This window comes from Bidens hawaiensis, unplaced genomic scaffold, assembly GCF_021521415.1.
Source record: "Bidens hawaiensis isolate Kalapana, Puna unplaced genomic scaffold, B.hawaiensis_p1.1 tig00009824_1, whole genome shotgun sequence".
Lineage (NCBI taxonomy): Eukaryota > Viridiplantae > Streptophyta > Magnoliopsida > Asterales > Asteraceae > Bidens > Bidens hawaiensis.
In genome coordinates, this window is record NW_027491734.1 from 474715 (window position 1) to 488449 (window position 13735).

General features: G+C 39.4%; 1 protein-coding gene across 1 annotated transcript; it reads left to right on the forward strand.

The window, feature by feature from the left end:
- The first annotated feature begins 2154 nt into the window (after positions 1-2154).
- On the forward strand, positions 2155-6969 carry LOC143533614 (magnesium-chelatase subunit ChlH, chloroplastic-like). Its single transcript, XM_077028332.1, has 4 exons — positions 2155-3688; positions 3850-3932; positions 4028-5830; positions 5916-6969. Exons 1-4 carry the CDS (start codon positions 2284-2286, stop codon positions 6768-6770), a joined length of 4146 nt encoding a protein of 1381 aa, XP_076884447.1. The 5' UTR covers positions 2155-2283; the 3' UTR covers positions 6771-6969.
- Positions 6970-13735: the final 6766 nt, after the last annotated feature.

Below are 13735 nucleotides of genomic sequence, written 5' to 3' on the forward strand. Positions count from 1 at the left end.
CTTTCGCCACTTCGGTCCAAAATTTTTAATTTTGTCAATTTAGTCCTCATAGTTTTATATATTAGCCAATTACGTCCCATCCGTCTAACGGCATCCAGCTATGCCGTTAGTTTAAGGGTATTTTTGTCTTTCTCCTTTTAATTTTGAGTTAATGGTCATTTTAGTCCCTGTGGTTTGATATCTTTGCCAATTCAGTCCAAAGTTTGAAAATTTGTCAATTTAATGTTCAGTTTAATTCAGTTTTTTTTATTTTTTATGTTTTTTGATTATAACCCTGAAGAGCATAATTCAAGCCCAAAACCATCGAGCAACCTCAAATACTGGTATGCATTTACTCTGGTGACAACAGTAATCATACCCCCCCCCCCTATATTTAGTTTTTAGACATTTCCTAAAATCTTCTCCATGGTGGAATTCAATAGGAAAGTGGTCAAGGTTTCCCTGAAACTGAATTATATAGAAAAAACTAAAAATTGTTTTGTTGATTAATGTATAATAGTTGATTACGACCCAGATTTCGTTATGATATGTTAATCTCTAAACCCTAAATATTATGCATCCATCAAAGAAACGATTTTTAGTTTTTTCCGTACAATTCGGTTTCACGGAATTGCTTTAACCACTTTACCATTGAATTCCACCATGGGGGAGAGTTTAGGAACCGTCTAGAAACTAAATACGAGAGGAGGGGGTATGATTACTGTTGTCGACAGAGTAAATGCAGACTTGTTTTGGGCTTGGATAACGCTCTCTAGGGTTATAGAAAAAAAACTGACTTGAATTGACAAAATTTCAAACTTTGGACTGAATTGGCAAAAGTATCAAACCACGGGGACGAAAATGACCAATAACTCAAAATAAAAGGGAGAAAGACAAAAATACCCTTAAACTAACGGCATATCTGGATGTCGTTAGAAGGATATGACGTAATTGGCTAATATTTAAAACTATGAGGACTAAATTGACCAAAATACAAATTTTGGACTGAAGTGGCGAAAGTAGCAAACCACATGGACGAAAATGGCCATTAACTCTATATTTTAAGTGTTAAATAATTTTAAAAAATATTATAAAAGCTACAAACTACTATCAGCCTTTCAGGTCATATATAAAAATGAGAGTTTTTATTCTTAAACAAGCCCATGAATTTATGATAAGAAACGCTCACTACATAACCTGACACGTAACCAAATGTGTTAAGTGTACTAGTAAATTAGTAATTGAGTCATCACGTTAATAACACGATTAAAAAAATGCCTAAACACGTTCAACCCACAAATAACACATTTAACTTATTGTGTTAAAAAGGGTAATAGATTAACCTTGCAAACTTATGACCGATTTAATCAAAATAACGTAGTTTTATAACATTTAAATAAATTAAGATTAAATATCGATTGTATTTTTTTTCTTATTCCATCACATTAAAGACGTCTTATTATTTCTTAATCATGTTTAGTGATCGTATTAAATGTTTTAGATGTGACGTGTCATTCATGTTATTGAAGCTACTTATATTTTAACCGTGTTAAAATATAGCATATTGTGCCATTCACTTTATTGAACTTGTTACCTTTAATTGCGTTAACCGTGTAACCCACCTATTAAACATGTCCACATAAATATTTAAAAAAATAAAACATTTTAACTGTTTTAAGTGTCCAATTTAACAGAACAAGACAAATTTTTCCAGTTTAACTTTAACAAGCATTTATATGTCATATTCTTGATTATTTAATAATAATAATAATAATATAATTTAATAGCTTTCAACCACAAAGAAAAATGACGTAGAAACCCCTGTCGCCACACTTTCACCCCTTATCATCCACACTCCTTAAACACCCACATCTTCCTAGTAACCTTGGGTTTGAAAATCCAAACCAACCAATCAAAACTCTCCAAAAACCATCCTTCAATCACCATTTATCTCATCATCTCTGATTTCATTTTGTCCCCACTCTCTCTCTCACACACCCAAGGTGAAATCACACACACACACCACTCAACTTCACTCTTTTCCTACGTGTCTTTTCCTCACACCATTCATCTCTGCAACCCTCATTTCTTATATATCTTTCATAAACCTTCAACATTTAACAGACTGAAGGCCACAAGAACTTAAACTAAAATCATATATTTCTATCTGTCACTCAGGCCTTGAAGTTTCCGCCATTGTTGCTGTCTTGCTGAGCTTCACAAGCTCAACACACAGAGGTAAAGCTACACATTTAACCCTCTTTATATTAAGTTTATAGACCCATTATTATTATTAGTATAAGAATGACATCATTGGTGTCAACACCCTTTAGATTAACCACAACCAAAGTTGATCAACTATCATCACTCTCTCAAAAACACTACTTCCTCCACTCATTCCTACCAAAGAAAGCCCCCAATAATCGAAACCCCGGGTTCGGTGTGAAATGCGCCATTGCGGGCAACGGTCTTTTCACCCAAACAACACAAGAAGTTAGAAGAATTGTCCCAGAAAACAAGCAGGTTCTTCCCACAGTTAAGATTGTGTATGTTGTGTTGGAAGCACAGTACCAGTCTTCGCTGTCAGCTGCGGTTAGGACGTTGAATAAGACGAATAAGTTCGCGTCTTATGAAGTTGTGGGGTATTTGGTTGAAGAGCTTAGAGATGAGAACAATTATAAAAGCTTCTGTTTGGACCTTGAGGACGCGAATATCTTTATCGGGTCGTTGATATTCGTCGAGGAATTGGCGTTGAAAGTGAAGGCGGCTGTCGAGAAGCAAAGGGACAGAATGGATGCAGTGTTGGTGTTTCCTTCAATGCCTGAGGTTATGAGGTTGAACAAATTGGGGTCATTCAGTATGTCTCAACTTGGTCAGTCCAAAAGCCCATTCTTCCAGCTGTTTAAGAATAAGAAGAAGTCGTCTGCGGGTTTTTCGGATCAGATGTTGAAGCTGGTCAGGACTTTACCAAAGGTGCTTAAGTATTTGCCGAGTGATAAGGCGCAGGATGCTCGCCTTTACATTCTTAGTTTGCAGTTTTGGCTCGGTGGGTCTCCGGATAATCTGGTGAATTTTGTGAAGATGATTTCCGGGTCGTACGTTCCGGCTTTGAAAGGGGCGGATATGTCGTATTCGGATCCGGTTGTGTTTTTGGATAATGGGATATGGCACCCGTTGGCTCCGTGTATGTATGATGATGTGAAGGAGTATTTGAACTGGTATGATACAAGAAGAGACACCAATGAGAAGTTAAAGAATCCGAATGCTCCTGTTGTTGGGTTGGTGTTGCAAAGGAGTCATATTGTGACGGGTGACGACGGTCATTACGTGGCTGTGATTATGGAGCTGGAGGCGAAGGGGGCTAAAGTGATTCCGATTTTCGCGGGTGGGCTTGACTTTTCGGGTCCAATTGAGAAGTATTTAGTTGACCCGATCACGAAGAGGCCGTTTGTGAACTCTGTGGTGTCTTTGACTGGGTTTGCGCTGGTGGGAGGGCCCGCAAAGCAAGATCACCCGAGGGCGGTTGAGGCGCTGATGAAGCTTGATGTACCTTATATTGTGGCACTGCCTTTGGTGTTCCAGACAACCGAAGAGTGGCTCAACAGCACTTTGGGGCTTCACCCTATTCAGGTTGCTTTGCAGGTTGCACTTCCAGAGCTTGATGGAGGCATGGAGCCTATCGTGTTTGCAGGGCGTGATCCAAGAACAGGTAAATAGCTCTTAATTCTTCAAAGTTCATGCTATGCTACTGTAAAATTTCTAAGTAAATTACCATATAACAGACCAACTATAGCTATGTAAGTTACCATATAAAGCATTTCAGAAAGTACATGTTTTAGAACAGGTAGCTTATGACATTAAATTTTGCAGGAAAATCACATGCTCTTCACAAGAGAGTAGAGCAGTTGTGTACTAGGGCAATTAAATGGGCAGAATTGAAGAGGAAAACAAAGGTACTTTACCTATTATTACATATAATATTCACTTTCAAATCATCAAGTTCTCAACTTCTATGAATGTAATGATTTAATGTGATGAAAACTTGCAGACTGAGAAGAGGGTGGCAATTACCGTGTTCAGTTTCCCACCAGACAAAGGCAATGTTGGAACGGCTGCTTACCTGAACGTGTTTGCGTCCATTTTCTCTGTTTTACAAGACCTCAAAAGAGACGGTTACAACGTGGAAGGGCTTCCAGCAACTTCTGCAGAGTTGATTGAAGATGTACTTCACGACAAAGAAGCTCAATTCAGCAGTCCCAACCTCAACATTGCTTACAAGATGGGAGTGAGAGAGTACCAGCAGTTAACTCCATACGCCACAGCACTCGAAGAGAACTGGGGAAAGCCGCCAGGGAACTTGAACTCGGATGGTGAGAACCTTTTGGTTTACGGGAAACAATATGGAAACGTGTTCATTGGTGTGCAGCCCACTTTCGGGTACGAGGGTGATCCCATGAGGCTGCTTTTCTCTAAATCGGCTAGCCCACATCACGGCTTTGCAGCTTACTACTCTTACGTTGAGAAAATCTTTAAAGCCGACGCGATCCTTCATTTCGGGACCCACGGTTCGTTAGAGTTCATGCCTGGGAAACAGGTCGGGATGAGTGATGCATGTTTTCCTGACAGTCTTATTGGAAACATCCCGAATGTTTATTATTATGCTGCTAACAACCCTTCAGAAGCCACTATTGCCAAGAGAAGAAGCTATGCCAACACCATCAGTTACTTGACTCCACCTGCTGAAAATGCTGGTCTTTACAAGGGTTTGAAGCAGTTGAGTGAGTTGATTTCATCTTACCAGTCTCTCAAAGACACGGGCCGTGGTCAACAGATTGTGAGCTCGATCATTAGTACAGCAAGGCAATGCAATCTTGACAAAGATGTTGACCTTCCCGATGAAGGTGCAGAGATTTCAAGCAAGGAACGGGATCTTGTTGTGGGAAAGGTCTACTCCAAGATCATGGAGATTGAGTCCAGACTGTTGCCTTGTGGACTTCATGTGATCGGTGAGCCGCCGTCAGCCATGGAGGCTGTGGCCACCTTGGTCAACATCGCCGCCTTGGACCGCCCGGAAGAAGGCATCTCATCTCTTCCATCAATACTGGCTGAGACAGTTGGCAGACAGATTGAAGATGTTTACAGAGGCAGTGATAAGGGTATCTTGAAAGATGTGGAGTTATTAAAGCGAATCACAGATGCATCTCGCGGGGCTGTTTCAGCTTTCGTGCAGAGGAGCACCAACAGCAAGGGTCAAGTGGTTGACGTGTCGGGTAAACTGACTTCAATCCTTGGGTTCGGTATAAACGAGCCATGGATTCAGTATTTGTCTGACACCAAGTTCTACAGAGCGGATAGGGAGAAGCTTAGGGTTTTGTTCCAGTTCTTGAGTGAATGCTTGAAGCTCGTTGTTATGGACAACGAGTTGGGCAGTTTGAAACAAGCTTTGGAAGGCAAGTATGTAGAGCCCGGCCCAGGAGGTGACCCAATCAGGAACCCAAAAGTTTTACCAACCGGAAAGAACATTCACGCGTTGGACCCACAAGCAATCCCGACCACAGCAGCAATGCAAAGTGCAATGGTGGTGGTGGACCGGCTGCTCGAGAGACAAAAGGCTGATAATGGAGGGAAGTTCCCGGAGACGGTTGCATTGGTCTTGTGGGGAACTGACAATATCAAGACATATGGTGAGTCCCTTGGTCAGGTTCTATGGATGATTGGTTGTAGACCAGTTGCAGACTCGTTGGGACGAGTCAACCGGGTCGAGCCAGTCAGTCTCGAAGAGCTCGGAAGGCCTAGAATTGATGTGGTTGTCAACTGCTCTGGAGTCTTCAGGGATCTCTTCATCAATCAGGTACCACATTGAATCCATTTTCAAGTTCATTTTCTAGATTTCTCTAATGCTATGTATATTAATTATATGTAATATGTTCTCACAGATGAACCTACTAGACCGGGCAGTGAAGATGGTGGCTGAGCTGGACGAACCATTGGAGCAAAACTACGTGAGAAAACACGCACTCGAGCAGGCCGAGACTCTCGGTGTTGATGTTAGAGAAGCTGCAACCCGTATCTTCTCCAATGCATCCGGCTCCTACTCATCAAACGTAAACCTTGCGGTCGAAAACTCAACATGGAATGATGAGAAGCAGCTTCAAGACATGTATTTAAGCAGAAAGTCATTTGCATTCGATAGCGACACTCCCGGTGCCGGAATGAGCGAGAAACGAAAAGTGTTCGAGATGGCTTTAAGTACAGCCGAAGCCACATTCCAAAACCTTGACTCATCAGAGATTTCACTAACCGACGTGAGCCATTACTTCGATTCCGACCCAACTAACCTTGTCGGAAGCCTAAGGAAGGACGGCAAGAAACCAAGCGCGTACATAGCCGACACAACCACCGCTAACGCCCAGGTCCGTACCCTCTCGGAAACCGTCCGTCTAGACGCGCGCACAAAGTTACTAAACCCGAAATGGTACGAAGGAATGCTGTCAAGCGGTTACGAGGGTGTTCGCGAGATTGAGAAGCGGTTGACCAACACGGTCGGGTGGAGTGCAACCTCAGGGCAAGTCGACAACTGGGTGTATGAAGAGGCTAACACAACATTCATTAAAGATGAGGAGATGTTAAACAGGCTCATGAACACAAACCCGAACTCGTTCAGGAAGCTGGTGCAGACGTTCTTGGAAGCCAACGGGCGAGGGTACTGGGATACAACTGAAGACAACATCGAGAAGTTAAGGCAGCTGTATTCTGAGGTGGAAGACAAGATCGAAGGCATCGATCGGTGAATTAATCATAATAATAATGATGATGATGTGATGTGATGTGATGTAATAACCTTATGAATTGTTTCCCAATTCCCAAACTGTATTCTTTTTTTGTTAATAGATGGGAATTGCCATTGTGTATTGTGAAAGTTTGCAAGAAGGCTCTGATTTACCAAAAGTTTAATGTAAATTGAATAAACTTGTCAATATTAAGGGTGTAGCTGCTTGTAATATCAATCAGCAGGAGGTTACTTCAGGATATTTGTGGTTAAATCCTAATGATAACCGTATTTCATGTCTCGTCATCCAGGTTCAGTCGTTTGTTAGCAATGTAGTTGGAACTCATTCCATCATAGTAAAAGGAAGGAAATTATTCAGCAATGATAATTATATTTAGGTTTTACAATAATAATAATCCAAAAATCGGAAGATTTAGGGATAGATATGATATGATTATTCAGGTAGCTTATTCATTATTTTTGTTAGTGGTGTAATCCTTTTGCCATGCATTAAAACCCTAGAACTAGTCATTAATTGGTGTTCAGTTTGCAGGAATTGTAATTGAATTGGTTGAATTCTAAAAGTACAGAATCTGTAGAATAAATGTATGTAGGCGAGTAAGAAGTATACCAGGTACGAAGATATCGGTTACGGTATTCACCGGAGGCAGCACTACGACGGTCAATTAGGGTTTGTCTGTCAATTTCACCGGCAGTGTAGCCAGTGGCATTGTATTCCCGAGTGCAGGAAGCGGGATTACGATTAACATTTCAAATTAAGGTCTATTCCGGAGTCTTACGTTGTGTTTCCGAGTCTCGATAACCAAAAGAAAAGGAAAAAGAGAGAGAAAGAATGGGAGTGTTTTGTTCCCGAGTCTCACCCGCACAAACATCCCTTATTGCTTAAAACAATTTTTTATTTAAGAAAGCCTTTAAATATGAGCCATTAGATTGTATTGAGAAAAAAACATAATTAATTTTAACAGCTACACGAACTCTTTCATGTGAAAATAACCAAATAAAGATGACAATAATAATAACAGTTTTAAACACCATGCCAAACCCCGTATTTAATAATCGAAATCCCATCACTCTACAATATTATTATTCTTTTGAAGTTTTGTAGTTTTCAAGTTCATACTTTATAAAAAATATGGATTGACGTGGTGATTACCAACCCGTGTTTGAGTTTGACACATACGAACAATACGGGGTCGGCGGTTGCCGGTTGGGATGTACCCGATTCACAAATGACATGGGTACCTGATACACAAACTCCACTACAATCATTGTTTCCATTTACCCAACCCCAACACGAACACAATCCAAAACAAGAAAAAATGCTCACACGAGAAATAAAACAAGTCGATGACTCATTGGTATCCCAACAACAAAGGGCTAAGCATTGGACGATCGAGGAATAATGCACATTAACACAAGCTTCGGTGACTAATCATTTAAAAGTAAAAGTAAGTTATATTTAATTTTTGTTATGTAGGGAACAACCGAACTAAAACAATATTTGGAGCCAATTTTCAGCGATATCGTTTATGAAGTTGCACTTGGGCAAGTCTTCATTGTGAATGATTGAGTACAAGTATCGATATTACTAGAAAAGTGCTTTTGAAGTCAACCATCTACTCTTGATTACTAGAGAAATGCTTTTGAATAAATATTTAAACATTTAGAAACATTTTTCTAATAGTTCAACATCTTGATAGAACTACAAGACCCTAAATGTACAACAACTCGCACACACTAGACCATCCAACACAGGTTTTACATATGACTACAATTGTGTTACTTCTAGCATGGTTATAGTATCATATGTAACACATTTACGTGTAAGGCCCCGTTACCGGTAGCCCTACTTTCCTGTTGGATTTACTCATAAACGCAGTTCTAAATATCAGAGTTAATTAAAACATTCGCGGAATATAAAAGCTTTCATAAAACATTTCATAACAAAACACATCTTGTCTTTAAACGTCATCTTGTCTTTCAAAATAAACAAAACATTAAACTTAAACGTCTTGAGTCTTCCGCTGCCAGCCTCTTATTCAATGCCACGTGTCTCCTCAAGCGAGCTGCCTCATCCTACTCACCTGTGTGCATACTAAAAGTCAGCTACGCTGAGTGAGTTCTAGTTAATCATACATTATACAATACATAAACTTATATTCTTTTATTCATACTTTCATACTTTTATACTTTCTTTTGTATTAACTTACTTTCATATCTTACGTTATAAAGAGCATTACGCCCTACATTCCTCGAGTATTATTAGGGCTCGGTACCCTCCTTCCTCGAGTATTATTAGGGCTCGGTACCCTCCTTCCTCGAGTATTATTAGGGCTCGGTACCCTTTTTCCTCGAGTATTATTAGGGCTCGGTACCTTCTTTCCTCGAATATTAGTAGGGTTCGGTTCCCTAGTTCTCGAATATTAGTAGGGTTCGATTCCCTCTTCGTTACCATACAACCATACATCATACCTCGAGCATTATTAGGGCTCGGTACCCTTTTTGTAACCATACAACCATACAGCCATCATTTCCTTCTTTTATTAACTTTATCACGTTCATTCATATAAGCATACATATCATACTTACCTCAATCATAGCGTTACAACCCGACAGTACGTGCAATATCCGAAGATTGTTCACGTGCCATCAAGCAATCATTCATACATTTCACATTATTCACATAATACATACACTTATCTCTTAGGATAAGCGTATTAACAAACATATTGAGTATGCACACACCCCGAAAACATAACACATAAATGGGGCTAGAAACTCACCTGAATCCTGTTACGCTCTCCGTTAATCGTTATTCCCTTCTTGAGCTGTGCACGGCTAACTGTATAATATATACATGTATCAATTAACTACTACTACTCATGTTGTGTATCTATCTTTATATAACCCACAACGAACGGGGGTCCGGGGGCAGCGCCCCTGGCAGCGGGGTCTAGGGGCGGCAGCCCCTAGCAGGGTCGAAGGGGCAGAGCCTCTGGCTGGGGTCGAGCTGCCAGGTCAGCTTGGAAAAATTTTATTTTCATTAACTGTCTTAACACATTTTCCATTAGCATTTTGAATCATTGAATAGTATGTTACTTAAAAGTTCAAGGGATGAATTGTAATTAATTCATTCTTTTTTCTAAGTCCAGGGACTGTTCTGTCATTTTATTAAACTTTCTAGTTCGCTATTCAGTCTTTAACGAATTGACTTATCTTAGCGAACTGGTCATTTGTAACGAACTGAACCCTCTAACGAACTGGACCTCTGACGAATCCGTCCTTGTACGAACCAGTCCACATAGCGAATCAGTTCAAGTAACGAATTGAACCTTCTAATTCGTTATCTCCTTTAACGAATGGCTATAACGAAATGGGGGGGGTTAATTCGTTATCTTTTCCTTAACGAATCAGGACACGAACTAAGGCTAGTTCGTTATCTTTTCCTTAACAAATCAGGACACGAACTAAGGCTAGTTCGTTATCTTTCCTCAGCGAATCTACTTAACGAATCACCCTTAATTCGCTAAATTCCCGTTAGCGAACTAGGGTTAGGTCAGGGAATGTCAGAACATTCCCTGACATACCCTTAACCTCGTATTACTTTTCCGGTGCCGCCTTTCCGGCGCCGTCATTGCCGGAAAGCCGCCGGAAAAACGCGAACTCACCGGAAAAACGATTCTTAACTCGTTTTTCACCGTTTTCGGCCCGTTCGATCCAGATCTGAGCTAGGGTGATCCCTAAGCTCATCATAGGTTCGGTTTATACCCGATTCCACCCGGATCTCGTGATTTAAACGGTTTAACGGTGTCGGCTCGTTGTTTCGCAACTTTATCTAACGGGTTAAGCTCATACAATATTAAACTATCGTTACCTCGGATCAGTGCTCGGTTTCCTTCTTGATTTCGGATAGAGATAAGGAATAACTAGAGAGAAATCTTAAGTGTGTGTTTTGGGTGGTGTATGGAATATGTGTGAATGAGGATTAAATGGATATTAAGGGTTTATATATTTATGGATCATGGGCTTAAGCCCATGGTCTTTCCTTCTTTCTTTCCTAACCCAAGTCCATAACCCATATTCATTTACCCAGCACTGGCCCAACTCGTATTCTATTTATCTAAACCGATAACGACCCACTATGAAATAACGAAATTTATTTTTATTATAATAACTAAAAGTAGGATGTTACATTACGAGTCGATTAGATACAACTACACGTGTACTTGTAGCCTAAGTGTTGTCCAAATAAGCTATCTTATGTGTCAAATGATTTTAGGATTATTCAAACCCTTTTGAAATATGTACAGTTTTAGACTTTTGAAAGTGAATAAACATATTCGCTGTTGATGTAGATGTCGTGGTTTAATAAAAAATATAGTAATTATGAGTCTTAAATACTTGCACAAGTACGGGTAAGTAAAAGGTCGAACCAAGAGGAGTAAGTGGCCAGTGTGCAGTGTAACTGATTTTCAACATTATGAAATTATTATATTTAGTCGCGTGCTGATCACACTATCAATAATTTGATATTTAAATTACTCAATCACTTAACAAGTTGGAAACAGTTAATGAAAGACAAATCGCACCCGGGTTCATAAGTATGTAATAGAGTTCAGTCTACACAATTGACTTGATTTCAATTAAACACATTTAACACTTCAGGTTCATTAACATGCATTCATAATCAAAGGTGTCAATAATCGTCTATCATATGTAATTGGTGCAAGAAAACCTTCACTCTATGAATCACAAACAATTGTACACTTCATAAACTTAACAAACCTAGTCTGAATCATTCTTAATAGCAATCCTCATTTCACAATGTTACTGATGCAAGGAAATCTTAACAAATATGAATCCAAGACAATAGTAACAACTTAATCTAAATTGTTTAGTCAATTACAAAGGTTCAAATCAAATCAAAATTGTAGAATGGTAAACCCTAGGTTGCATAATTTTACACCCGGGTAAGACTCGAAAGGACTAGCCGCACATGATAATCATCTGGTCTTTAATTCTTGGGTAGAATGGCATGAAGAGTGATAATGATATGAATGGAAGCCTTCAAGATCGTCAATAATTTGTTGTGCATACGTGATACTGAAGTAGGGTTCGTAAAATAAGAGATATAGGTCAAAATCCGATTTTTCACGATTTTTAAGTTAGTCGCGTATCGCGACGGCTTCAGGAACATCGCGAAGTGCGACGGACAAATGTTTTGATTTTTTTATTTGTCCATCCCGTATCGCGACATACACTTCTTCACCCTCGTCGTGTAGCGCGTCGGGTTTCAGCAACAACTAATAATAGTTTATTCACTCTCCTGCTCCGTTTTGCGTGCCAATCATCCTAAGACCCCATCTCATGCTCGTACAAGTCCAAAATAGCTACATTAACATGCCAATCATCCTGAGACTCCATACCGTTGTTCGCACAATTAACCATCAAAACTACAGAACTAATACATAAATATACAATATCTACACCCGACCATTAACTGTTTGATTGCGTTTAAATGTTTTAACTCTGTCTAAATATCTTGAAAGACATTTATTTTGATTGAAAACTAAATATGTTATTTACATAGTTACGTCATAGGTTTGTATAAATTACCTAGATCATCGTAAGATGTGACTTCATACCTTTACTCTTTAAAAATCTGGCTTTGACGGTTCAAACCTTGCTTAAATCATTGAGTTTGTTTAATGGGTTCAAAATCTTTTTAAGAAAATATTCAAATCCAACTTTAGACAAGCCATGAAATGGTTGGACAATCCGTCTAAGTGTGTGCCTATACCTATCTTATTTGAAGAAATTTCTTAAACATGAAGAAATGTTTTTTATAACTTTATTAAAACATTTGAAAGCTATTTTGAATAGCTTAAACATCATAACACTGTTTAATATATGTATAATCTCATATCAAGTTCTAGATTTATGTCTATAAAAGTTCTCTATATGACCACTCTTTGACGTAAGGACAAATTTGAAAGAAAATAAATGTAAATTACCGTGTGTAAGTAACACTGAGTGAATGAATTTATTCTCTCATAGTGATATACTTTCACATCAAGAGACTTAAATTTCTACATCATTTATACATGGTACATTTCATATTCAGGTGTAACCGATTTGACAGTGACTTCCTTAATTCTATTTTCTCGAACAAAACATTCCTTCTATCATGTTGTACTCTTTCGTCACGTAGACATAACAAAACAATAAACAAAGGGTGTTGTTAGAGACACCACCCAAAAAATAAAACACCCACCCACTACGCGGCGGATCGACCGATCAGCCGCAAATTAGGGTTTTTGTCCTATTATGTCCACAACGTTTGTCGTATTATGTTTGTACGTTATCAGCGGCGGATTGGGCGATCCGCCGCATATTGATTACACGACATCCATAGACTATCAAATCAGTCATGCATCCTACGTGATACGCGGCTGATCGCTCGATCCGCGACGGATCAAATCAATAATTTGATTTTGTCACACCCGTCTCCCTTTCTCTACATATATCCATCTTAGATGGTTAATTTTCTATAATATTGGCCGATCCAACTTATAATATCTGTGTTTTGTGTTTGTTAAAATATAATGGATTTATATGATATTTTGTTTGGTGACGGGAACGACGAGCAGTCGGGCTACGCATACAACGATCAGCCGGAGCAGTCGGGCTACGCATACAACGATCAGCCGGAGCAGTCGGGCTTGCCAGATTTGAATGAACTTCCCGACTTGAACCATGAGCCGGGGTATGGAAATATCGAGCAGTACGACCTACCAAATCCTAACCAGGTTATTTAGTGTGTTTATATAGTACAACAGCGCGTTAGTTATTTTTTAAATATTATACGTTGTCTTGCCAAATATTTTTTATCAGGGGTATATCATATACGGAGGTAGTCACCCTTCGTGGCCGGAGGATAATAGGACATCGTCGAATACTTATGAG